The 25,482-nt window shown below is 41.7% G+C and overlaps 1 protein-coding gene across 1 annotated transcript in view; it reads right to left on the reverse strand.

Moving 5' to 3' along the window:
• The window catches only part of LOC135081385 (bridge-like lipid transfer protein family member 3B), a 57,109-nt gene that overhangs the window by 26,041 nt on the left and 5,586 nt on the right, over positions 1-25,482 (reverse strand). Inside the window, exons 3-23 of the mRNA XM_063976105.1 lie at positions 15,467-15,577; positions 15,044-15,121; positions 14,537-14,641; positions 13,600-13,726; positions 12,766-12,926; positions 12,475-12,663; positions 10,485-10,635; positions 9,984-10,110; positions 9,230-9,335; positions 8,573-8,687; positions 7,360-7,451; positions 6,675-6,810; positions 5,891-6,066; positions 4,975-5,124; positions 4,770-4,860; positions 3,785-3,912; positions 3,171-3,281; positions 2,863-2,989; positions 1,281-1,415; positions 687-856; positions 83-199 (exon numbers count right to left, since the gene is read on the reverse strand). Of these exons, the coding sequence (XP_063832175.1) occupies positions 83-199; positions 687-856; positions 1,281-1,415; positions 2,863-2,989; positions 3,171-3,281; positions 3,785-3,912; positions 4,770-4,860; positions 4,975-5,124; positions 5,891-6,066; positions 6,675-6,810; positions 7,360-7,451; positions 8,573-8,687; positions 9,230-9,335; positions 9,984-10,110; positions 10,485-10,635; positions 12,475-12,663; positions 12,766-12,926; positions 13,600-13,726; positions 14,537-14,641; positions 15,044-15,121; positions 15,467-15,577 (2,703 nt within the window). The remainder of the gene's footprint in view (positions 1-82; positions 200-686; positions 857-1,280; positions 1,416-2,862; positions 2,990-3,170; positions 3,282-3,784; positions 3,913-4,769; positions 4,861-4,974; positions 5,125-5,890; positions 6,067-6,674; positions 6,811-7,359; positions 7,452-8,572; positions 8,688-9,229; positions 9,336-9,983; positions 10,111-10,484; positions 10,636-12,474; positions 12,664-12,765; positions 12,927-13,599; positions 13,727-14,536; positions 14,642-15,043; positions 15,122-15,466; positions 15,578-25,482) is intronic.

Consider the following 25,482-nt stretch of genomic DNA (forward strand, 5'->3'; position numbering starts at 1 on the left):
TCGCGCCGCAGAAGTCTGCCCATAGAGGTTCACCATAATGACCTGTCCTCCTTCCACATAAGGTACACTTTGGACGACTCACCCAAGCCGACAGTGGCGTGGCGTCAAGCAACGGCGCCGGTTTGTAGTTAGTAGCCCTCGCGCCGCAGAAGTCCGCCCATAGAGGCTCGACCCGCAAGCAGTATAATGATCTGTCCTCCTTCCACATAAGGTACACTTTACTTTGGACTCACCCAAGCCGACAGTGGCGTGGCGTCTAGCAACGGCGCCGGTTTATAGTTAGTAGCCCTCGCGCCGCAGAAATCTGCCCATAATGGTTCAACTCGCAAGCAGCATATTGACCTGTCCTCCTTCCACATAAGGTACACTTTACTTTGGACTCGCCCAAGCCGACTGTGGCGTGGCGTCTAGCAACGGCGCCGGTTTATAGTTAGTGGCCCTCGCGCCGCGGAACTCTGCCCATAATGGTTCGACCCGCAAGCAGTATAATGACCTGTCCTCCTTCCACATAAGGTACACTTTACTTTGGACTCACCCAAGCCGACTGTGGCGTGGCGTCTAGCAACGGCGCCGGTTTATAGTTAGTGGCCCTCGCGCCGCGGAACTCTGCCCATAATGGTTCGACCCGCAAGCAGTATAATGACCTGTCCTCCTTCCACATAAGGTACACTTTACTTTGGACTCACCCAAGCCGACAGTGGCGTGGCGTCTAGCAACGGCGCCGGTTTATAGTTAGTAGCCCTCGCGCCGCAGAAGTCCGCCCATAATGGTTCGACCCGCAAGCACCATATCGATCGGTTCTCTTTCCATAGCATCTCTGGAGTTATGGCTGTGCCGCGTTCTAGGTCGTCAAGATCTGAGAGTAAAAGAATTTTCAAGTACTGAAGCTTTTATATTCGGATCAGTATTCGTACATAATCTTGTGAACTGATTAACAAAGGAGCCGAGATTCTAGCGCTGTTTCTTCTCAGCACTATCCAGCTTAATTGTTATAAAGCAGTATCCCATATACATTAACAATAGCAGAATAATTGTTACAATATCAGATAATTTCAAGGAAAAAATTTTTTTTATGACATGTATTTTACTGCTCTATTATCCACAATTGACACATCATGTTACACGATCGATGACATGAAGTTCACCGGGCAAGCTTGTGTCAAATATTTTTTAGAATCCAAGGATCTGTCATCATGACTATTATGTTCGGATTTTAGGGTCATTTTTAAAAGCAAGCTTCAAAGTTTTTAAGCTTAGAAGAAATAAATTAACCCACTCACTGTCAGCATGAAGTATGAACTGCTCGTGTATAGGGTCGACGTCATCAGCCGAGCAGGGAAACTGGCCGCGCGCAGGCGCCGACCGCTGCAGCGCTGCCAAGATGGCGGCCAAGTCGGCGCGGGTGCCCGCCGTGTCTGAAAACACGTACATCATCATCATCATTTCAGCCATAGGACGTCCACTGCTGAACATAGGCCTCCCCCAATGCTTTTCACGTTGATCGATTGGTAACGGCCTGCGTCCAAGCACGTACGGTAAGTAATAATTACAAGATAAATTGTTTCAAAAACCTCCAGCCACCTCTTTCTCTTCCCCGTAGGCTTAGGATGCCGTGATAAGCTTTTAGCTCGTCATTTTATAGATATTACGCGATAAGTCGCCTGCCGGGCACATTGTTTATTTCAATCAAACCCTGCTCTGGGCTAGGATGCGCACCGTGATAAAATATTATCGATGATATTAGACGGCAAATGTATGAATTATCGCGTCATATCGATAAAATGACGCGCTAAAAGCTTATCACGGTGCGCATCTTGACGCCCGTATTCACAAACATTACTATGAGGTCTCACAGTGCGCGGGGACGCACAGGATGACACATGTACCAATCACAGAGCTCTATTCAACGCTGTGCTTTCGATTTGCTACTTCGCCTAAGAAAACATCGTTTGTGAATAAGGGCGTAAGCCTACTGGGAAGAGAAAGTGGTGGTCGGAGTTTGCTTTAGCCTATTTTTCAGTCACCTATCTTTCTCATTATACATATACATACGTGTTTACTATTCTCGGCGAATTGTGTTATGGAGAGCCACATTGTGTGTCTGACTCTCGCTAGTGGATAAGATAGTGACAGCAACTGGGGAACACTGAAGTATTCGGAGTTTACCATAGGTAAAGGAATCTTGTGTATGACCTACAAAGTGCTATAATCTCGTACTTACTGGCTCTCGGCGGCTCACGCACGTTATTGCGTTAACGAAATCAAGCTTATGTATGAACGACGAAGTGTTATAGTTGCATGCAGCTCCTTGGGCCGATCGCGCTGCTGCGAGATATGCTCGGACTGGCCAATAGCGACCTTATGACTGAGCCACTAAGTGTTATAGTCGTGTGCTTACTGGCTCTCGGCGATTCGCGAACGTTCGTGAGCGTTGCGCGTGCGGTGCATACGTGTAGTTCCTTGGGCCGGTCGCGCTGCTGCGAGATATGCTCGGGCCGGCCACTAGCGACCTTATGACTGAGCCACTAAGTCTTATAGTCCCGTGCTTACTGACTCTCAACGACTCTCTCACTCGCTAGTGCTTAAGACAGTGACGCCAACTGGGGAGCACTTAAGTATTCGGAGCTCGCTTTTGGGAAAGAAACCTTGTGTATGACCTACAAAGTGCTATAATCGCGTACTTATTGGCTCTCGGCGACTCACGCACGTTATTGCGTTAGCGAAAGCTAGCTTATGTATGAACGATGAAGTGTTATAGTTGCATGCAGCTCCTTGGGCCGGTCGCGCTGCTGCGAGATATGCTCGGACTGGCCAATAGCGACCTTATGACTGAGCCACTAAGTGTTATAGTCGTGTGCTTACTGGCTCTCGGCGATTCGCGAACGTTTGTGAGCGTTGCTCGCGCGGTGCACACGTGTAGTTCCTTGGGCCGGTCGCGCTGCTGCGAGATATTCTCGGGCTGGCCAATAGCAACCTTATGACTGAGCCACTAAGTGTTATAATGGCGTGCTTACTGGCTCTCGGTGATTCGCGAACGTTGGTGAGCGTTGCGCGCGCGGTGCACACGTGTAGTTCCTTGGGACGATCGCGTTGCTGCGAGATATGCTCGGGCTGGTCAATAGCGACCTTAAAACTGAGTCACTAAGTGTTATAATGGCGTGCTTACTGGCTCTCGGCGATTCGCGAACGTTCGTGAGCGTTGCGCGCGCGGTGCAGACGTGTAGTTCCTTGGGCCGGTCGCGCTGCTGCGAGATATGCTCGGGGCCGGCTTCTAGCACTATCTATAAAGAACAAATTTTATGTCAGTTTCTAAGGACGGTTTACTGAGTGCCTGAGGCATGGAAGCGGCATGAGAGGAACATTGACATATTATGACGTAATAGAGCATACGAATCTGATGGAGATCTGATCTGAATAGCTATAATAATAAGAACATTTATTTTTGGCTTTCTGTCTGCTCCATACACCATCACTGATCACTGGCAACACACACTGGTCAAAGACTTGTCTAGAGACACTGCGGTATTTCGGACGTGATCGTATCGCGAACCTTCCCGAACGCTGCCCACTAGGTGGACCGACGATCTGGTGAAGGTCGCGGGAAGAGCCTGGATGCGGGCAGCGCAGGACCGGTCATAATGGAAATCCTTCTTGTTGACGTCATTTGGCTGAAACGAACAAACAAATGTTTTGGAGCTGGCACTGACCTTGATGTGGAAGTCATTGGGGGAGGCCTATGTTCAGCAGTGGACGTCCTGTGGCTGAATTGATGATGATGACTGACCTTGGGCATGATGGCTTCGGTCCTGACGTCCATATACGCAGGGGTTTCCTGTTCGTCTGCCGCCTGTTGTAATGCTTGAGCCACGTGCGGTAGAAAGGCTCCGAGCGACACTACATTAGTCACATCCACTGATACGCGGACGTATAGCTTTGGAGCTGGCACTGAACTTGGACATACGGGACTATTCCCACCTCTCGTTCCCACCGCTGCAACTCCTGTGTAGCCAGGATCTACAGCTTGACCGCCAATAAAAACCCAACCAGTGACGGTCAAGTTTGTCCCGGGGGAAAGTTAAACTGTCATTGGACCCGCAACGAAATTCATCAGAAGAACATAGGAGTTCGAAGTTAAGGTTGGTTGACCTTGGGCATGATGGCTTCAGTCCTGTCCAACACTAACCACGTCGATCGATACGCGGACTGGACTTAGCTGGACGTATAGTCTTAGCATAGCCCGCTCTATCGCCTTTTGGATGACTTTGAGCCTTCTAATGAGGCCAACAGTAAGCGAAAAGGTTTAGATCCATACACCATCACTGGCAACACACACTGGTCAAAGACTTTTGTCTTGAGGCACTGCTGAAGATTCCCGAATGCTGCCCGCTAGATGGACCAACGATCTGGTGAAGGTCGCGGGAAGAGTCTGGATGGGAGCAGCGCAGGTCCAGTCGATATGGAAATCCTTGGGGGAAGCCTTTGTCCAGCAGTGGACGTCATTTAGCTGAAACGAACGAATGAATAGTTTTGGAGCTGACACTGACCTTGGCCATACGGGACTATTCCCACCTCTCGTTCCCACCGCTGAAACTCCTGTGTAGCCAGGATCTACAGCTTGACCGCCAATAAAAACCCAACCAGTGATGGTCAAGTTTGTCCCGGAGGACAGTTAAACTGTCATTGGACCCGCGACGAAATTAATCAGAAGAACATAGGAGGAGTTCGAGTTAAGGTTGGTTGACCTTGGGCATGATTGCTACGGTCCTGACGTCCATATACGCAGGAGCGTCCTGCTAGTCCGGACAGGTCGTTATGGAAATCCTTGGGGGAAGCTTTTGTCCAGAAGTGGATGTCGTTTGGCTGAAACAAACAAATAGTTTTTGGCACTGGCACTGACCTTGATGTGGAAGTCATTGAGGGAGGCCTATGTTCAGCAGTGGACGTCCTGTGGCTGAAATGATGATGATGACTGACCTTGGGCATGATGGCTTCGGTCCTGACGTCCATATACGCCGGGGTTTCCTGCTCGTCTGCCGCCTGTTGTAACGCCTGAGCCACGTGCGGCAGGAAGGCTCCGAGCCAGACCACGCTGGCTACGTCCACGGATATGCGGACTGGACTTAGCTGGACGTATAGCTTTGGAGCTGGTACTGACCTTGGACATACGGGACTATTCCCACCTCTCGTTCCCACCGCTGCAACTCCTGTGTAGCCAGGATCTACAGCTTGACCGCCAATTAAAACCCAACCAGTGAAGGTCAAATCAGCGTCAAATAGTTCGTGACATCCAAAGTGGCCAAAAAGTTGACAATACAACCTTATTCCAATTGTAACAAAAGACGTGTTGCAGACTTTTTAGCTACTTTAGGTGTCACGCTCAATCAACTATTTGACGCTGACTATAGTTCTGAAACATAGCCCTCTCCATAGCACGCTGTGCAACTTTGAGCTTCTGTATAAGGCCCATAGTGAGAGGCCACGTTTCCGAGCCATAAGTTATCACTGGTAACACACATTGGTTGTTCACTCTAGTCTTCAGGCATTAAGGTATTTTGGTCGAACAGATGTTGCGTAGTTTCCCGAACAGAAATGAGGAGATCCGTAAACGAACCAAAGTCGCTGACATAGCCCGACGGATTAGCAAGCTGAAGTGGCAGTGGGCAGGGCACATAGTACGCAGAACTGACGGCCGATGGGGCAGATAGGTTCTGGAATGGAGGCCGCGTACCGGAAAACGCAGCGTGAGACGTCCACCTACAAGGTGGACCGACGACATCGTAAAGGTAGCAGGGAAGCGCTGGACGCAGGCCGCTACCAATCGATCAACATTCAGCCATAGCAGTGGACGTCCTATGGCTGAAATGATGATAGTTCTGAAGCTGGCACTGACCTTGGGCATGATGGCTTCGGTCCTGACGTCCATATACGCAGGGGTTTCCTGTTCGTCTGCCGCCTGTTGTAACGCCTGAGCCACGTGCGGCAGGAAGGCTCCGAGCCAGACCACGCTGGCTACGTCCACGGATATACGGACTGGACTTAGCTGGACGTATAGCTTTGGAGCTGGCACTGAAAAACAAATTAAATAACATACTTAATACAAAGTTTTATCGGTTTAGGTACTAGATGGCGCGGCTATAATGGCCGGAACATTACAGAAATATTGTTATAGTTTCGTTGGTAATCCTTAAAATGTTTCCGGTCTTTGGCTTGCCACGAATGCAGACAAATATTGCCCGTCTGGAGTAGCTAAGTGTCAACGACCAAACATCTATGGAAATTTAAAACCGGGCTATTATTCCCCAAAAGCAATATTCTTTTGATAGGGAAGCGCAACAAAATTTCTTTCCCCTAATTCGTAGCACGTGAGGTGATTCGCCTGGTATAGTTTTCTATGAAAAACTTCCAGTTCTCTTTGATGTGTAGTCCTTAAATCGCTTCTTACTACACCCGCGGAAAGAGTAGGGGTTGGTTAGAAAATGTATTTGACTCTGCTGTCACCACATGTCGCTCTGATAAACATTAATCTTTTAAACTGCGATCTACAACCCGCCTGCCAAGCGTGGAGATTATGGTAAAACCTTTCACTTAAGTTGAGGAGGCTCATAGTCCAGCAGTGGACTGTAACGGGCTGTTGTAGATGATGATGATATTACAAATTATGTTAGCACACTTACAAGGGAAGCAGACATCGCCAGGATAGTAGAAGAACGTCAGCTCCGCGTGTAGTAGTCCCGCGTCACCCGGTAAAGTAGCTTTCTCAGCGCTCACTAGCGGCCGCGGCGCTTCCCGGGACTTGGACCCGGTCGAAACCTATAACGAAAACCTATTTGTGATAATATGATGATAAACCTATTTTTTGACACTCGTGCATTGAAGCGTATGATAAAAACGATTTGTGAGATTTGAAACTAGCGATTCGACACTCATGCATGGAGGAAACGGCACATTGAAAGTAAAATTGTTGGGCAAGTTATTTGGGCCTAAGTACTGGATAAAAAACTTTCGACTTTGGATCATAGCTTTTAGCAATCACTCCAATATTAAATCGTTGTTTATACGCACTATTTCATAGATTCTTTGTGACAAATATGACGTAAATTTTTCGCCAACTAGATTCTAAAAATCTTATTGTACAGTCAATTTTATTGAAAACTGATGGGATTTATAGGGTAGTTTCAACTATTTCGCGAAATCTTCAAGATTTTCGAATTTTCAAGAAAATTGCAGTGTCTGAGGGTTGAATACCAAGATCTAATAGTGCGTCTACATTACGTTAACATTTATAGCTTTTTTATGTAACAAATCCACAATAAAGAGTATTTATTTATGGGTAGAAGCGACTGCTTATTATTATCTTACCTTATAAACAGTGAAGTCGTCTATCCTAAGTACGAGGCACGTGGTCATGAGCTTCCCCAGCTGTTGTAGAATCCTGGTCCTTGTTGGAGATGCTGCAATAAGACGATAACATGTTTTAAAGTCAAAATTTCTTTATTTGTTTAGACTAATAAATAGTTCTTACAAATCGTCATTTTGCTCTTAAGGAGCCTCTACACTACATGTCTCATAATCTTTTTACCCTACCAGCGCTTCGAGACCAATATTTGGCAAGTGCTGAGAAGAAGCGCCGCAACAAACTCAGTCACCACTGTCTGCCGGTTAATATAAGTAAATAGAAATAGTAGTAGTAGGTACATTCGATTCAGGAGCAGTTCACTGAATTTACCATGCATTCTTGTATGGTGTATCTTAATACAGGACGTTATACAGGACGTTTCAGAATGATACAAAAGAGGAGGTTCTTTATTTTTATGTCCACGGATTTTTCAGTAAATTATGTAGGGCACATGATGAAAGGCTATAATCACCTCCTCTTCCCCATATTGAAATTAGCGATACTATAGTGATCGACGCGCAGTCTGGTATTTTTCAGCGAGTCGCACGTTTTTAGAGCTGAAGTGACAACGCACTTAAATCCTGACCTACGGTCTTGGATCAAGCCCTAACAACAACAGAACCGTATACACCACTATATTTTTATCACCGAAAAAAAAATAATTCTGGGTAATGAGTTATTGATACTGATCCTATTTATGCCAAAAAAAGTTTAATCAAGTTACTCAAAATTTCATCCCAAAATTGGTAATTTATGGACACACGCGTCGCTAGCACTATTTACGTAAGATAATGTAACACTTATTAGAACTCAAAATTACTTGAAATGTTGCATTAAAATGATCTAAGTTAGCTAAGTAAGTAATAATAACACTGGAAGCGTGGTCGAGGCGTGAGCGAGACAGACAGATTGGGGCAATGTGCGAGCGCGTACGACTACTCTAGCGAGCAGCGGAGTGCCCCAACTGTGACGCGTAAAATACAGACTAAAGAAAAAAATAACTTTATGAAAAAATTTTTTTTTACTTTAAATTTTTCACACATTTCTACATAACCTGTTAAATTTTTTTCGGTTTTTTCGCTTTCGCTCCCAATCGATCCCGGGATCTTTGGGTCTGCGACAGGTGGTTTTACCACTAGCCCACACATTTCTTCAGGTTCTTATAGCATCACGTACCTTGTGAGGAGATGTTAGTGGACGGAGCAGTAGAGCTTTGCTGGCTGGCGGTCTGGCTCGGCCTGTGGTTGATCCCGTTTGACAGAGGCTCTTCTGACTTCTCAGCTTGACTCGCCTGTGGTCAAAAACATTCATTAGAACATGCACCTATAGCGGGGAGGCCATGCCTCCCCCCCCTAGAATGGTCTGGTGCCCACACCAAGATGTTGGGCTACCGATTCGAAGATGATAGTTGTAGTACACAGTATACTCACTTATGAGCTATGATAGTAATCGCCTAATTAACCAGTATGGCAAGTCAGGGGTCCTAGATAATGGAGAAAAATGACCCTACGCCAATGTATCAGAAATTAAATTACAATCTTAAGGTCCGGTTTCCATCAAAACGGAGAGATTTGTAGACGAAGAGTTTGGATAACCAATCAGATTTTGGAACCGTAGCTGAGCAAAGAGGTGATGTGGATATAACCAGAATCTGATTGGTTAATTAAAAACATCACCTGTTGTCTCTTCTTCTATTCGCTTTGGTGAAAACCGTACCTAAACATCAAATTAGTAAAACAGAGAAACACGGGTCTCAACGCGACATTTTTATATGAGTTACATAAAAAGTTACAAAAAAAATCATGATTATTACTGGTGCATTCGAATTCTTACCTTATTACTAGGAGTGAGCGGTCTAGGATCCAACGCGTCGAGTAGCGTCGTGCAGAACGAAGACAGGGCTTGCGACAACCACTGACTGTGTGGTGTTGCTGCTTCCCTAAAATAAATAACACACAAAATTAGATAGACAGAAATATAGTGTAAATAAATAGATAAGAATATGATAAGTCATTGCATTTCTGTGAGTGCATAATTATGTTTGTGTAGTTGTGACAGTTTAAATTACCGCTTTTTGGCAATCGGTCTGAGGCGCAAGTCCGTCGCGCATCTGTCACACTACACCTCTTGCAATGGTAGCAGCGTGACGTGTTTAATAATCTTAGTATTTTGTTTTTGGTGTAAAATTATTCCATACAATATATTTGCGAATATTAAAAAATGTTTTGTCTAACTCTACTTTTGCCGATCGATCAATCGCACAAATTCAAACGCCTTGCGAACTGTATTTAATATTTGTACTTACTAGTTGGCAACATAAATAAGCGAGTGACAAGATCTTACTCTAAGCTACATCTATGCCAATGTGATAATCTCACCAGTTGGCGCCACTGTCTTGCCTTGGTTGCCGCGACTGTGAGTGTGCGAGCGCGACAGCGACATAATTACGCGCGAGCGATAAAGATGGGTAGCTTGGGGTCATTGGACGAAATTCTACGTGCTCGGCGACCGGACTATAGCAAGTGATAGCACTTTATTCTACAATGAAAGCGATTGTGGCGCGCGCCGTCGCGCGCCTTGCACTTACCGGTAGCCGCGCCAATGACGCCGGTCGTCCGCCGCCTTGTGGTAGGGGAAGAGGTCCGCCTGCATGCTCACAAGCGTCACTTGTAAGGCACCTCCGTTCGCTAGCGATGGCTTTTCTGAACGCCCCACTGAAAATGTAGACAATAGTAGTTATCGAAGCTGTTGTATTAGAAGTAGTATTAATTTAAAACGCAATCGCGTTTAATAAGACATGAGAAGTATGGTCGGTAATAGTTTTGGTAGACGTACCGTACATAAATACTTTTTAACTACTACTACAATCTTTACTGAACATTTGCGCGAGTATGTAGAAGATATTTATACGTATTTCCATAATACTTCCTAAATTGGAGTTACTAGATGGTGTTTTTGTGACGTCAAACGTTAGCAAGACTTCAGACTCGTATACTGTCACGTCATAACATCACCCCTTCCGTGCCGCTCCCATACACCAGACACAGACTCAGTTATGCCAAGTCCTGTAGTACAATATTCCACTTACAGCCAGGGTCATCACACAAGTGCAGGTCGATCCGCGGCGCGAGCAGATGGTACGAAGTCTCACGCACGTCGTGTTTGGCGAACATTCGCGCGAGTATGTCACGGTCGCCACTCGGCGGTCGGCTTTGGATTTGCTCCCGGGGCTCTTCGATCTGTAAAGTGGAGATTAATGGATATAAAGCCCGGTTTGTGAGCACGTAGAATTTTGTCCAATGACCCCTCCTTCCTTATCGCTCGCGCGTAATTATATAGATGTCGCGACTGTGCGACGGGCGCCCGCAGTGAGTGTGCGAGCGCATAATTACGCGCGAGCGATAAGGATGGGTAGCTTGGGGTCATTGGACAAAATTCTACGTGCTCACAGACCAGACTATAATACGACGGTTTGAGGAGGCTACACGTTTGCATATTTCTACTTTATACGCCTAATACAACACCCACAGAAGTAGTAGGGGGTGGTCTTATTCTACGACACGGTACAGGATGTGTATAAGTACTCTGAAAAGAGCCTTTATACTAAAAGCAGTTTCGCACTTCGCCCGATTTAGATCCGTACAAAATACAGTGCGGAGAACTAATTGTATGGTAGTTTATGTACGATATCCATAATCCGATTCAACAAGTTAATTTCTAAATCCGTATTTTGATAGATTCGGAGAGTAAGATTTCCTGAGAGCCTTAAGGTGTGTCCAAACACGGCGTGCAAGGTGCGCAGCTGCTACGCGCGGCATTCGCAGGACACAAATTTGCCGCGCGACTACACACACCGGCATATTTAGGGGAACGGAATAAAAGCATCAATATTTATCATAATTTTTGTTAAAAATGTCTCACAGTGCTCGCTCATTACAGGCATATCTAAACCACTCGTATATACCGAAGATGCAGTGGGTGGCGAGCTCCACAGACATGAATCCTATAGAGCATATCTTGGACTTTCTTAAAAGAAAATGTTTAATCCAGAATATCACCCCCCAACAATCTGAATAAATTGAGAAACGCGTTACTAGAGGAATGGCAGAGATTGCCCCAAAATACCCTAAATAACATTAATTGCAGCATGCTCAGATGACTGGAAACCATGATTAGAGCAAGAGGGAGAAGAACCAGTCATTAATTAAGGCTAGCTGCTCCGGTCGGAGCTAACCACGGTACCGTCATCTACATATCTTCCTAAGAGCCTTGGCGCGAGTAGCAGCGGCTGTGGCTCTTCTAACAGGCTCAGCCAAGGCCGCGGCGCAAGCTAATGCGGCGCGTAGCTGGCCGTCTGTTAACGCCCACGCAAGCGGCTCCGGCCGGACTACCAGCCGGAGCCAAACACAGACATCGCCTACCGACCACAGTCATCTCATACATACCAGAGTAATTACAAATGAGTAGGTCATCTTCATAGAAACGCCCGAGCGCGGTTTGTATGTGAGCGCGTCAATACGTATGCGGCGCGCACGCACACACTGACATAATTTAGCGTTGATTAGCGGTGAGTTGCCCCGAATTTTGTCAGTGTGTGCGTGCGCGCCGCATACGTATTGGCGCGCGCTCACATACAAACCGCGCTCGGTGCGTTTCTATGAAGATGACCTACTCATTTGTATTTACTCTGTACATACCTTCCTGAGAGCCTTGGCGCGCGTGGCAGCGGCTGTGGCTCGTCTAACAGGCTCAGCCAAAGCCGCGGCGCAAACTAGTGCGGCGCGCTACTGTCCGTCTGTTAATGCCCATGCTAGCGGCTCAGGCTGGTAGTCCGGCCGGAGCCGACCACTGTCATCATCTATAGTCTGGTCTGTGAGCACGTAGAATTTTGTCCAATGACCCCAAGCTACCCATCCTTATCGCTCGCGCGTAATTATATTGCTGTCGCGACTGTGCGACGGGCGCTCACAGTGAATGTGCGAGCGCGACAGCAACATAATTACGCGCGAGCGATAAAGATGGGTAGCTTGGGGTCATTGGACAAAATTCTACGTGCTCACAGACCGGGCTTTACATACCTTCCTGAGGGCCTTGGCGCGGGTAGCAGCGGCCGTGGCTCTCCTGACCGGCTCAGCCAGCGCCGCGGCGCAAGCTAGTGCGGCGCGCAGCTGTCCGTCCGTTAGCGCCCACGCTAACGGCTCCGGACGGATCGCCAGACGGGAGCCGATCACGGCGCAGTCATCTACATACTTTTCTAAGAGCCTTGGCTAGCGTAGAAGCGGCGGTGGCTCTCCTGACCGGCTCAGCCAGGGCCGGCCAATTGTTAGCGCTCAAGCTAAGAGCCAGTCACGGCGCGGTCACCTACATACCTTCCTGAGAGCCTTGGCACGCGTGGCAGCGGCTGTGGCTCTTCTAACAGGCTCAGCCAGCGCCGCGGCGCAAGCTAGTGCGGCGCGCAGCTGGCCGTCTGTTAGCGCCCACGCTAAAGGCTCTGGTCGGATCGCCAGTCGGGATCCGATCACGGCGCAGTCTGGTGACAATAATCAAATTATGTACCTACGAAAAATCACGATAAAAAGGCCGGCGCTTTTGAACAGCGTTAGAGTAGGCGCACACAGTTGATTTTTAGTTGGCCGATAGTTGTGCCCGATTTTAATTTGTATGAAGAATCGGCCAAATCGAATCGGCGTAGTGTGCGCACTCCCATACATGCCCATACTGATCAACTGCCCGACTAAACTATCGGCCGACGAAAAATCAACGGTGTGCGCCTACTCTTAATGGAAATACGAATCCAACACGAAGAGGTCTTGTTATTATTATCATTTGTACGCTTCAGCGCTCACTGGACGAAAGTAGCCCGATAAAGATGCAACACGTAGAGGCCGTTTAAACACAACTAAAAATAATAATTTTCAAGACTTTTAACAGTGTCACTCCGCAGTTTAGTTACGTTCGACCGATGGTCTTTCTGAGAACCGTATGAGACTATGCATAGCTTATGGGTATGGCATATAGGCTTGCGAGCCGCTTCGTAAAAATTGACAAGCCTACCGTGTTGAAAGAAAGCGACGCGATAGAAAGAGACGGAACTTTGTAGGTTATAAGTTTATGTAATTTGAAATTACGTCAGTAATAATAATTATGTTAGTGACCATGAAAGTTTAAAACAATATAATGTAAATTGAGCTTTAAATATTTACCCGAGAGTCGTTTTTTGATGACGATCCGGCAGTGCGTGTTGCCTAGCAGCAGTCTCAGGGGCGGCAAGTTGGCCGCGGCTGCGCCGTGCGCCTTGGCTTCTATGCGCGCGCTCTGCCATTCTAGCTCCTATAAACATGAATATATGGTTGGTTATTGATTGAGATGTCTCCGTGATCTAGTAGATTTGGAATTTTTTATTTACGAAAATAGCGCCATTTTGCTAACAATTTTTAATAAGCGCTATTTTCGGCCAAACGCCACCAATGTTTCGGTTCAATTTATAGGTATAAAAGCGCTTTATAAAAGTCTAATGAAGTCCGACACCAGGGTTCTATTACAATCATCTAAAAGATTAAATTAGCGGACGACTAAGCAAATATACAGGAAATCCACAGGAAACACCATTTAAAGATGACATCGCTAAAAGTAAACAGAAAATGGTAAAAAACAAAATCATTGTCTAAGCAAGATCACTATACAATTTGATTGCCTTAATTGCATACATCCGATGGATGACATTATTAGTAGTTAGTAGCAGGTACTTTTCTTAGGATTAGTTTCCACCAAGGTGGAGCGGAGTGGAGTGGTGTTTGGAATAAGACTTCAATTATTTTATTGGAGAATGGTTGTTGAGGCCAATTACTACAGTTTCAGTGCGGCGAACTTTGCGTCTAAAAAAGAAGACATTTTTATCTATGGTCATTCACTCTATAGAAATTGCGAAACCCAACGACTCAATTTTGATTTACTTTTACTTTACCCCTTCAAAAATTGTATAATCCGAAATAAAGGGATACAAATCAAGAAAGGCAAGTTTTAATACACAAACAATGGTAATACCTGATTGGTTATTCAAAACTTTTCTCCGCTCAGCCTAGGTGGAAACCGCGCCTTATTGTCATATTTTTTGCTGGGTAGGTACTATTAGAGACTTACCTTAAATATAAGCAGCTGTCCAGTGTCGGGCGATTTGATCCTAGTCAGTCTTAGGTCTCCCTTCCGGCCCTCGGGCGTCCGGGACTCCACGGTCACTCTTGAAATCTGAAACGAGACTCAAGTTAAATTCACATTCATAAACATTTGCAGTGAAATGGCTATAGAGCACATCTATTTCAAAACAATGTCGAACTCGTTCTATGTTCTTTGATGAATATCAATGTGGGTCAAATTTCCGAACCGAAAATGAGTGGTAAGGTGATGTGGAAATAACGAAATTTGATTGGTTATTTAAACAAAACACATCTTCTCTCGTCTCTTTTTTTCATTTTCCTTTTGATGCAAACCGGGTCTTACTTTGCCCCAGGACAAACTTGGCCTTCACTGATTGGGTTATTGGCGGCCAAGCTGTAGATCCTGGCTAAATAGGACATGAAGTTATGTGATGCTGTGATCTCAGAAAAAGAATATAACATTTGAACATTTAATTATATGAATACACTGTACCTGAACACTACTGGTGAACGCATCACAATTGAAGTCTATTTGCACTTGATTCACAGCCACCGAGATTCCGTCTATGACCTGAAACATATTTTGATAAGTAAGAAAGTGCAATGCCCAAACGTAATTAGTAACAAGTAACAATGCAATGTACAATTTTTGCGACAAAGTGGTGCTTCCAAAGATATTTTTAAGAGTCAAGGCGGCGGTTCTCGCTGCAATACAAGCGCTGCGAGTCAAGCAACGGAGACAAGAGACTCGAGACCGCCACCGTTACAAGACACTTGACTTCTAGGTCTCTTTCGTCTGTCTCGGTCTTGATGACGAACTGATGCTTAAGCATTGCTTAAAGTTAAGTGACTGTTAGTCTCCTGTCTTAGTCGCATCGCGAGCCGCTGTCTTTAATATCTCCATGAATGTGCCTACCTTGTGTATGTAGCTGTATTTGCCCGGAGCGGGCATAGATCCCGTGGCGGTGGGGTTCACGACCCGAGGCTCCTGGCACACTTCTAGTGCTATGTGTACCTCGTCTAGATTCTGTGGAGGAAATCATTTTAATATTTTAGTTTTGTGCAATATTAGGTATCTTGACTACGGGAGACCGAGGAGAGATGTGACAATCTATTAACTATAAGCGAGCTAGAAACAGCGCGTATTTGTTAGCTCGAGACTGGAACTAAAAACGCGTATTGTTACGAGCTCGCTAGCATAAGTTAATAAATTCCAAAAAATCGACGATGTCACAACTCTCCTCGGTCTCCCCTAGATATTAATAAGAAAGGAGTATTTAAATAGTCATTTGCGTCAAAATGAATTCCACAAAGACCGATCCTGAGCTGCTTGAATCCAGGTGCTTCCCGAGATACCCAGATCGTCGGTCTACCGAGCTGGAGGTTTACACTATGTTTTCAGGTCTAGTAAGTGTAAATAATAGCCACTAGAGAACTTGTCTGCCCTAACGGCTATCAGCTCTACGAGCTATGTTTTCTTTATTTCTATGTTATGTGTGGTAAGAAATAAAGTGTATCTATCTGTCTTCTATATTGTATTTTAGTTTAAATCTGTTGCAGCCTTGTAAGACGCCCCAGACAAAAAGTCATTGTCTGATAATTAATACAAGGATGCAACTCTTTATTTGCCCATGACAATTGTTGTATTGTCCAGCGCATAAAAACTACTCATTTCATTAGTTCAATGTCTATGTAAACTTTTGGAGAAGGACAAACATTATTTTCGTCGCAAAAACATTTAAACTAGTCTGCCAGAAAGTCTAGTAATAAATCGAATCTATGCCGACTGTCATTAAGTTGCATCTAAGGTGCTTAAATACTTGTTTAACTATTGTAGTACATTATTGTTAAAACGTAAACAACATGTCTATCTATTAGTAGATAACAAAGTACTACATGTGTACCTCCTTTGTTATTGCTGAAAACCAGTCTTTACCTATTTAAGATTAATCGCAGAGCTGTGTTGTATTAAGAGCGTTGTCACATTTTTCATGCAGAAATCGAGAATTTGGCAGATTTCGAAATGATTTTAGTCATATAATTTATTGTTATAGCTTCTTTTGACTTATATCATCGTAATTATCATACGTTTTTACGGAATGTCTATTGACAAAATCTCGTTCAAATTGGATTTTTGCCTACGAAAACAGCGAATTTCGAAAGCCCGATTTCCAGGTAACTCGCGAAGGCACAACTTTGAACTAATATTACAACAAATTTATTTCTAAGTAAGAAGATAGAATGTATTCATTAGAATAAGCATACCCTGAAGAAGAAAGTGTATTGAGAAAATTTTGATGTTTAATTCATTAAAATGCATTTTTATCATGTCTAAGATAGTCAAAATTCGAGAAAATTACTGCAAGAAAACAGGTCACATCTCATAATCTAAAAGTCATTTGGCAACATAAACTACTTTATACTTAAGAAGAAACATAGTACTATTATTGTGTAAAAAAGAAAAAATATCTATCTTCAATCTTCAAATGAAAAATTAATTTGAAAATACTATAAAATCGGGTGCATCAAATGGCATAAATCAGTCGTGCTTTGGCACTCGTAGACGCCGGGTCTATGTCAGTTGACTGCCCACTGACGTATATGCGTCACGCGTGATTTTTTCGTAAATTGTAGTATGATTGAGTACTTTTGATCCGCAAGTATTTTTAATTTATTTGTTTAGGTAAATCGGACTTGTAATTTCTTTCTTTTCAAACTTTTTATTATTTTACTTACAGAATATGGGTAGAATAGATAAAAGATATTATTATGGTATCTGTTTGGCCAGGAAAAAATAAATGACTAATAAAAATTTTAACAGGGTGTCAAAACATTAGTCTATGCTATTGTGTTTCTACCGACATAAAATATACTCTTCCTTACTAATAAAAGTTGAATAGCGTCTGTATGGTCACACAACGCTTCGTCATGTTTTTCCGAAAGTTCAATTACTGACGACTGAAAGAAATTGGTGCGTAACTATTCATCTGATATTAAACGTTTAGTAATAAAGGGGTAGGTCAGGTAAATAGCAAATCCACCAGCGCACAGTGTTTTATTTTGGCTTAGAAGCGGACATCCCTGTTTTATTAATTCAATCGTTAGATATTACTATTATGTATACAATTGATGAAGGAACTAGTAGTTGTATTTGTTTAGTTTCGAAGAAATATTCGATTTTGTAATTTTATAAAAAAAACTGTTTTAGAAGCATATTTTCTAAAAAAATTACATTAAGTCAGAATTTTGTAAATAAATTTACCTATCACTATAACGTCTACCTTTATGTAAAAATAAATGGTTATTGCTGCAGTAATTTAGGAATTATTTAATAATTTATGATTTTCAGAAAACATTTTTTTCTCTGTTGTCCTAGAAAAATGGCAGCTAGACTTACTTTATAATGATGCATGATATAATTATCTATAATACCTGAAAATATTACTTGCCTATCCCGTGGAAGTTCGAAGATATTTTAATTTCTATGAGTTTAGAAGATTTATATGTAAATAGGGTTGTCATCTAAATATTTTTTAGTTTTTTAAATGCCGTCCGTAACAATACGGTTTTAATGCCTTTGTTAGATAACTATTGAAATTCATTGCTTTTACCATTATTAATTTGTCTGGTCGAGTTTGATAATTATAGAGTTGGCCCTGTGGCGGCTTATTGGAAATCCTATCGTTTTCGAAACATCGATATATATGTTGCAGTCAAAACTCATAATCGATCAAAACCACTTTTGACCGCAAATTTCAGTTAATAGTGGTTTTGACCGATGGCCTTAGTCAATATTACTTTTGACAAATTTTTCTAGTCGTATCATCGAACTTCCACGGGATAGGCAAGTAATATTTTCAGGTATTATAGATAATTATATCATGCATCAATATAAAGTAAGTCTAGCTGCCATTTTTCTAGGACAACAGAGAAAAAAATGTTTTCTGAAAATCATAAATTATTAAATAATTCCTAAATTACTGCAGCAATAACCATTTATTTTTACATAAAGGTAGACGTTATAGTGATAGGTAAATTTATTTACAAAATTCTGACTTAATGTAATTTTTTTAGAAAATATGCTTCTAAAACAGTTTTTTTTATAAAATCACAAAATCGAATATTTCTTCGAAACTAAACAAATACAACTACTAGTTCCTTCATCAATTGTATACATAATAGTAATATCTAACGATTGAATTAATAAAACAGGGATGTCCGCTTCTAAGGCAAAATAAAAGACTGTGCAGCGGTCGCTCGATGCCACTTAGACAAATCCCAAATATAATAATATTATAAATGCGAAAGTAACTCTGTCTGTCTGTCTGTCTGTCTGTCTGTCTGTCTGTTACGCTTTCCCGCTTAAACCTCGCAACCGATTTTGATGAAATTTGGCATAGAGATAGTTTGAGTCCCGGGAAAGAACATAGGATAGTTTTTATCCCGGTTTTTGAAACAGGGACGCGCGCGATAAAGTTTTTCTGTGACAGACAAAATTCCACGCGGGCGAAGCCGCGGGCGGAAAGCTAGTAGTTTTATAAAACGTCAACTAAGTTGGTTAGGTATTTGTATTGTAGATACTTATACAAATGAACGTATAAAATGAGTTTATTTTTAAAAGTATAGGTACAGGGTGGAAACGATAAGTGATTTCACTTAATTTTTAATTATACAAGATATCGAGAAACTGTTTACTGTTCCTGTAAGTGCTTCATGAGCTCTTTAAAACAATAACAATAAATAGGTCAAAGAATAAACTGGATCTATGCGAAAATTCAATGTTTCCGAATTTCATACTAAATGTATGCCGCCAGCCATACCTACCATATTAGAAGTGTTAATTTTTTAAATTTAATTTTTTAATTGAGTAATATATAATAATCAAACAACAAACTCGTAAATTGCATTCTTATTTAAATTAGGTATTTACGGAAAACATGATTTTAGGTTTAACTTGCTACAATATCATCAAGAGATACTAATTAATAAATACTAAATAAACAGATAAAGGGGACGGCATTAAGGCACTCAGAATTCTCAGAAACCATTGATTTCGTGTTTGTTTGTAACTGTATTAAATGTATGAAAGCTGGAAATATAGGTTTTTTGAATAGATTCAGTTCGTTCTTAAACATATTATTGATGCCGTTTGCTAGGTCTCATGAAGCACTTTTTCAGTAAGTAACCATTTGTTCGACATCTTGTATACCTACTATAAGAAATATTCGAGTGAGATCAATAATTATCGATTATTTTCGTCATCCTTATTTAATTTTGTATTAAATTTAATTAAAATACACTAAGGCTGAAATGCACCACCTAACTTTGACCCTAACTGACAATAACCGGTGTTTTATGTTAGACAGATTTTTGGCATCCAAAATTTTGATGTTAATGTTAAATTAAGACGGTGCAACACGGCCTAACAAATGTATCGTAGACAGTACTTTTTATTTTCTTCATTAATCTTTCTTTTCTTTGTAAAGCTATCTACAAGCTTTTATTTTCTTTGACATCTGGAGTTGTAAAATCTTGCAACTTAAAATTTACTTACTTCCCGTTTTCCCATTGAGCTGAAATTTTGCATGTCTACACAGGCATGCAAAATTTCGTTTCATTTCGCACTAAATAATTTAATTTACACGTGTTTTCATGCGATGGCCAAGTCAATATATTTATGTAAAACGTTAATGATTTCCTGGACTGGACTTGGTATTACATGGATCTCACAACTTTTTACCGTAGAACAACTGAGTAGTGAGACTTGGTTTTTTTGACAAGTATTGTTTTTGATGGGTTTGTATTACAGAACGCATGTGTACCTAATACCTAATGGGATAACTGTTTAAAAACACGATTAGATAAATTTTGCTCTATGGATAAAAATCTTAAAGTTACCTCTGATTTTTTAGCATTATACGACCGTGGTTTATAATAATAAATTCTATAAAATCACAATGATATCAGTATTTACCTCTTTGATTTCCTGACTTGTTTAGATTTACAAAAACTAAATATTTATTATTAACTTTTAGATAATAATTTGAATGGCGCTTACGATGTTTAGTTACGAGCTCTTTGATGGACACAGATATTATAGATAACGTTTAAAAAATGGCACGCTCGTTTTCATACATTTCATTCTATTCATTTAACCTATCCATATTTATGTGCGGAAACGTCACAAAATCAGAATAAATTTTAATTTTTCCACCCCGCATCATAAAAACTAAAAAGTCAAAAGTAAAATTTAAATAGTAAATATTTTTCATAAACAAGCTTTTGATGCTGTAAAAAAAATAAAATAAAACATAAATTCTTTCAAACCCATCAACTTATTACTTTACTCAATTTAAAGATTAAAAACTTGTCGCGGGATTTACTAGTGTAAAAAATAAATTAATTACGTAACTTGATTTTGCTAAAAGTCTGATCTGAGAAAAAATCAAATAGGTAAATTATACATTATTTCTTTATTATTATGTATGATGTACTGTCTTAGGTACGATACAACAACGGATTAAGATCGTTTAGTCGACGCAGCGTTGAAATTGTACAGATAAATGCAGTTTGCGCACTCACTACGCGACGTCAAGCAATAAAAACCTAAAATTCGAACGCCAACTTTTTGCTACAACGCCACAGAATAAGTAATAGTACAGGTACAGAAGGATTACTCCGCAAGACGATTTAAATAAATGCGAGTCTTGCTACGACGCGATACAGTGGAATTCAGCTCGCACAGCACTACGTACCTACAATTTTATTCACCTACAAGTTTTGTCTCTTTCTATCGCGTGCCTCTGAACTCTTCTTACGCTGTTAGGGTTGCTGTCTAGTGAAAAAATAATTAATCTACTTATTTGTAATGAGGTACGTATTATGGAAAACCTTGGGAGAGGCCTTTGTCCAGCAGTGGACGTCATTTGGCTGAAACGAACGAACGCATTCTGAGCAGTAGTCATAGTAGGTTAGGTTCCTATACTATCCTAAGAATTATTGATTACCTAAATGGCCAACATACCTTTCAGCATCTTTGGGAAGCGAAAAAAAAAGATAAATCCGGTAGATTACTTTTCGAATTTAAACACCCGAACGCCGCACAATATTTCTTTCTCTTTATGTCCATTTTTAAATAATACTTCGATCATAGAATTATAATCATACTACAACGCACGCCAGCGTCCTGACTAGCGCGCGCGTGACACTCGACTGATATAATACCCGCCGGCGGGGCGCTTCGCTGTAGGTAATTATCGGATGTACCGCGCGGAGTGAGCCAGGCCTGACAACGCTCTTAATGATTGAACGCTGCACTCGACATTCAAGGTTAAAAGCAAATTATTAGCCGAACAAATAGGATGGTAGTTTAGTAAGATCAAGGCCAAACATGCAAGCCGAACTCGGTGCCACAGTAAAAAAATGCGCACAGTAAAATTATTTTGTATTTAATGCTATAACAATATTGGCCGTAATTTTGGAAGTATCAGTTTCTCTCACTTAACAGGAGCGATAGAGAATAGTCGCAGATGATAAGTTTAATCGATAGAAAACATAAAGCGGGCCAGGCAGTATGGTAGTTGAAATGACGGCTATAGTGCGACAGGGCTATTTGTACTTGAGGAGATTAAGAATGCCATTACCGAAGAAAGGAATGTAACTAAGCTTGCTACGGCCAATAACATTGGAAGTGTGTATGACCTCTAGAAATAAGTATCTTAGTTACTAATCTTATTAAGTGTGTCCAGAATTTAAGCTTATGTTGACTTTGAAATCGAATTAAATACGTAACACGTACAAAAGGCAATTATTGAAACACAACTCTTAACCATCTTGACACAAGTCTAGCAGATAAGACGTTGAATTTAAATGCGTTCGCGACTCGCTTGCACCTAAATTAAGATTCATATCAAAGTATATTCACGTGTAACACTTCATGGTCTACCATAATACATGTTTTGGTTGGATGAATGAGGCACTTCTCATGTAATGTCGCTATATTACTGAGTACTCTTTCCTATACTGTGGCAAAGAGCATTCGACCGTGACTAGGACAAGACTTGCGTTCCAAACAGCCGCTAGGTTTTTAGGTGGCACACAACTTAGCCATGATAACATTGTAACATTCTTGGGGTATTGTCCAAGTTCCTATGACTTGCTCTATGTGCAAATAGTCGGTAATTTGTGTACTTTTCGTGATAAAGCACGATTTTCAGTTAAAACTGGACGTCAGATTGCTGTAAGAATGAACTAAGGCTGAAACCTTGAAAACAGATGTTTACATTGATATTATTAGATTGTATGTTTAGGGCAAATAATGGGTATCACCAATACTTGTCAATACCAGTCAATACCTACCAGAAAAAGAGCTGTAGAAATATTTAGACGAATGTTAACCCAATCATAAGAAATAATGGATTAATTAGACTGTTTAAGTACAGTATTTTTAATGTTATACTTTAAAAAACATACTAAAGATTAACAATATTTAGTTACATAAGCAGTACTGGAAAACCTTGGGGGAGGCCTTTGTCCAGCAGTGGACGTCATTTGGCTGAAAACGAACGAACGAACGAAGTAGTACTAATGCATTTATTGTACTCATTATCACTCTCAGTATACCTATAGCAACTGTCTTATTGAGGATAATAAACACAATAAATAGAAGATAAAGACTTGTCAGTTTTTATGGCCAGTTCTGGGAAAACTATAGACGATTAGCCTAACTATTGGTACAGTACATATTATTATAGTTGTGGACGAATGTCGTGCGTCAATCACTCGTCGGGAGTTAAGTGTGACCAATTCCGGCGGTTTCGTCAAACATCTTGTTACGACCTTTTTACTATCAAATTACTCCAATTTAGATTTTGAAAGCTGTTGTGGCCTTTTTTTATAAAAAAACTAGATGTGTGAAACAAAATAGATGAACCTTATCTTTGCTTGAAAGAAAAAATCATACAAAACAAACTGTGAACACTAACAATGAAAAACAATTATGTACCTTATTTGTTTGAAGTTATTTATACCGTGATAAGATTATTTCAGTTCAACGAGCATGCAGGCCAGTCTCAATGCTGAATATTGAACAAATCAATAGTCTACTAACATAAGCCCAAAAGCGTTGGACGAAGACAAAATTAGCAATTCATAAATATGCTAATCGGAATGTTCAACTGACAGAACTGTTTTAGATGAGAAAATTTGTGAATATTCAGTTTTCATTACATTCGTGTAATATAAATATTCATACTGCTCTTAATGTCAAATCTGTATATAATTTAACTTGGTTTGCTTGCTTAATTTTTGTTTTACAGGCAAGGGAGACAATTGATACTAGTCATTGTATGTAATGGTACATCCTAACATATTAAACACCTCACTACATTGGAAAATTAAAAGACTAATAATAATAATAATAATAATAATAAGCCTCCCAAAATCCTACCTTTCGTCCGAGCCGAACATCTGGCCACGTGGGGGGCGGACACGCGTACTTTCAAAACTTACGCGGCCAACGAGGTAAAGGTGACCCATTAAAAATGGAGCTAAGGTCAAGAAGATTGTCAAGTATAGAGTCGCTGCCCGGGGGCGATCGCCGGGGCGCATCTGGAGCCGATGCTGGATGCCACAGTATGCGGTCCATCGGCGGTAGGGGATTGAGCAGGCGGGTCTCTACCGACAAGTTTACTACAGCCGAAATAGACGAAAATTGCCCGGATTCACATCGCCGGGGCGCATCTGGAGCCGATGCTGGATGCCACAGTATGCGATCCATCGGCGGTAGGGGATTGAGCAGGCGGGTCCCGACCGACAAGTTTACTACAGCCGAAACAAACGAAAATAGCCCGGATTCACCCACTTCTAGTAATACAGCTAATCCGACTGAGGCTGTTTCGCAGGTAGCATCTACTTTTGCATCACAACCTGCGACCACCAAAGCCGGAAAACCAAGAGTGCGCATGAGATGGAACGATGAAGTTAACATATTTATCATGCGCACCTACTACTACATAACTAAATTAGAGACCGACCGAACTGTTTATTGTAAAAGGCTATTCGACAAATTTAAGAACCAATACCCTGATATAAATGTATCCGAACAACGTATAGCTGATCAACGTAGGGCAATCATCAGGAATAAATTACTGTCCGATGAGGTAATAAATGACATAAAAAGAGAAGTAAAAGAAATATTAGCAGATGAACTGCCTGGAGAACTCATACACACTTTTACACCCGTTGACTCACAGTCTACTCAAATATGTGTCCATAGTATCCCACTCTCAGAAACATCTTTAGAAAATCGTGACGAGCACACATCAACTACACAATTGTCGATCCCTAATCCCTCGTTCACTACACAACAATCTCCAAATAATACTCCCACTGAGCTCTTACACAATACACTACATGAAGACACCTGTACTACATTACATACTCAAGCTGACGATATGACGACTGAACCAACACGAAACGCTTATGATGATAAGATTGCAGCAGATCTAACAGAAAAATTCGAGCTCACTCTGGCCCAATACGAAGATATCGACCCTGAAACCCGCCCAAAACTACCGCGTTTAGCTCACAGTAAAAAATTACACTATTTAAAGTACATATTCAACAAACACATTTTAGAAAAGTTCTGTAAAGATGACTCAAACTTAACACGCGTACATACTATTGTTTATTGCAGTGCCGTGGTAATAAGTAAAGAACTAGGATACAGGATAGCTGAAAACCCGACACAAGCACAGCCACATAGGAAAGACAATACATTCAAGCCAAGATGGGAAATCAGATTAGAAAGAGATATTACAAAACTAAGAGTTGACATAGGTAGACTCACGCAATATATTAATGGAAACAGATCGAGAAAAGTAGTGAAAAATGTGGAAACCATTTTCAAAACTGTGAAAATACATACGAGAC

This window comes from Ostrinia nubilalis, chromosome 19 (genome assembly GCF_963855985.1).
Source record: "Ostrinia nubilalis chromosome 19, ilOstNubi1.1, whole genome shotgun sequence".
Lineage (NCBI taxonomy): Eukaryota > Metazoa > Arthropoda > Insecta > Lepidoptera > Crambidae > Ostrinia > Ostrinia nubilalis.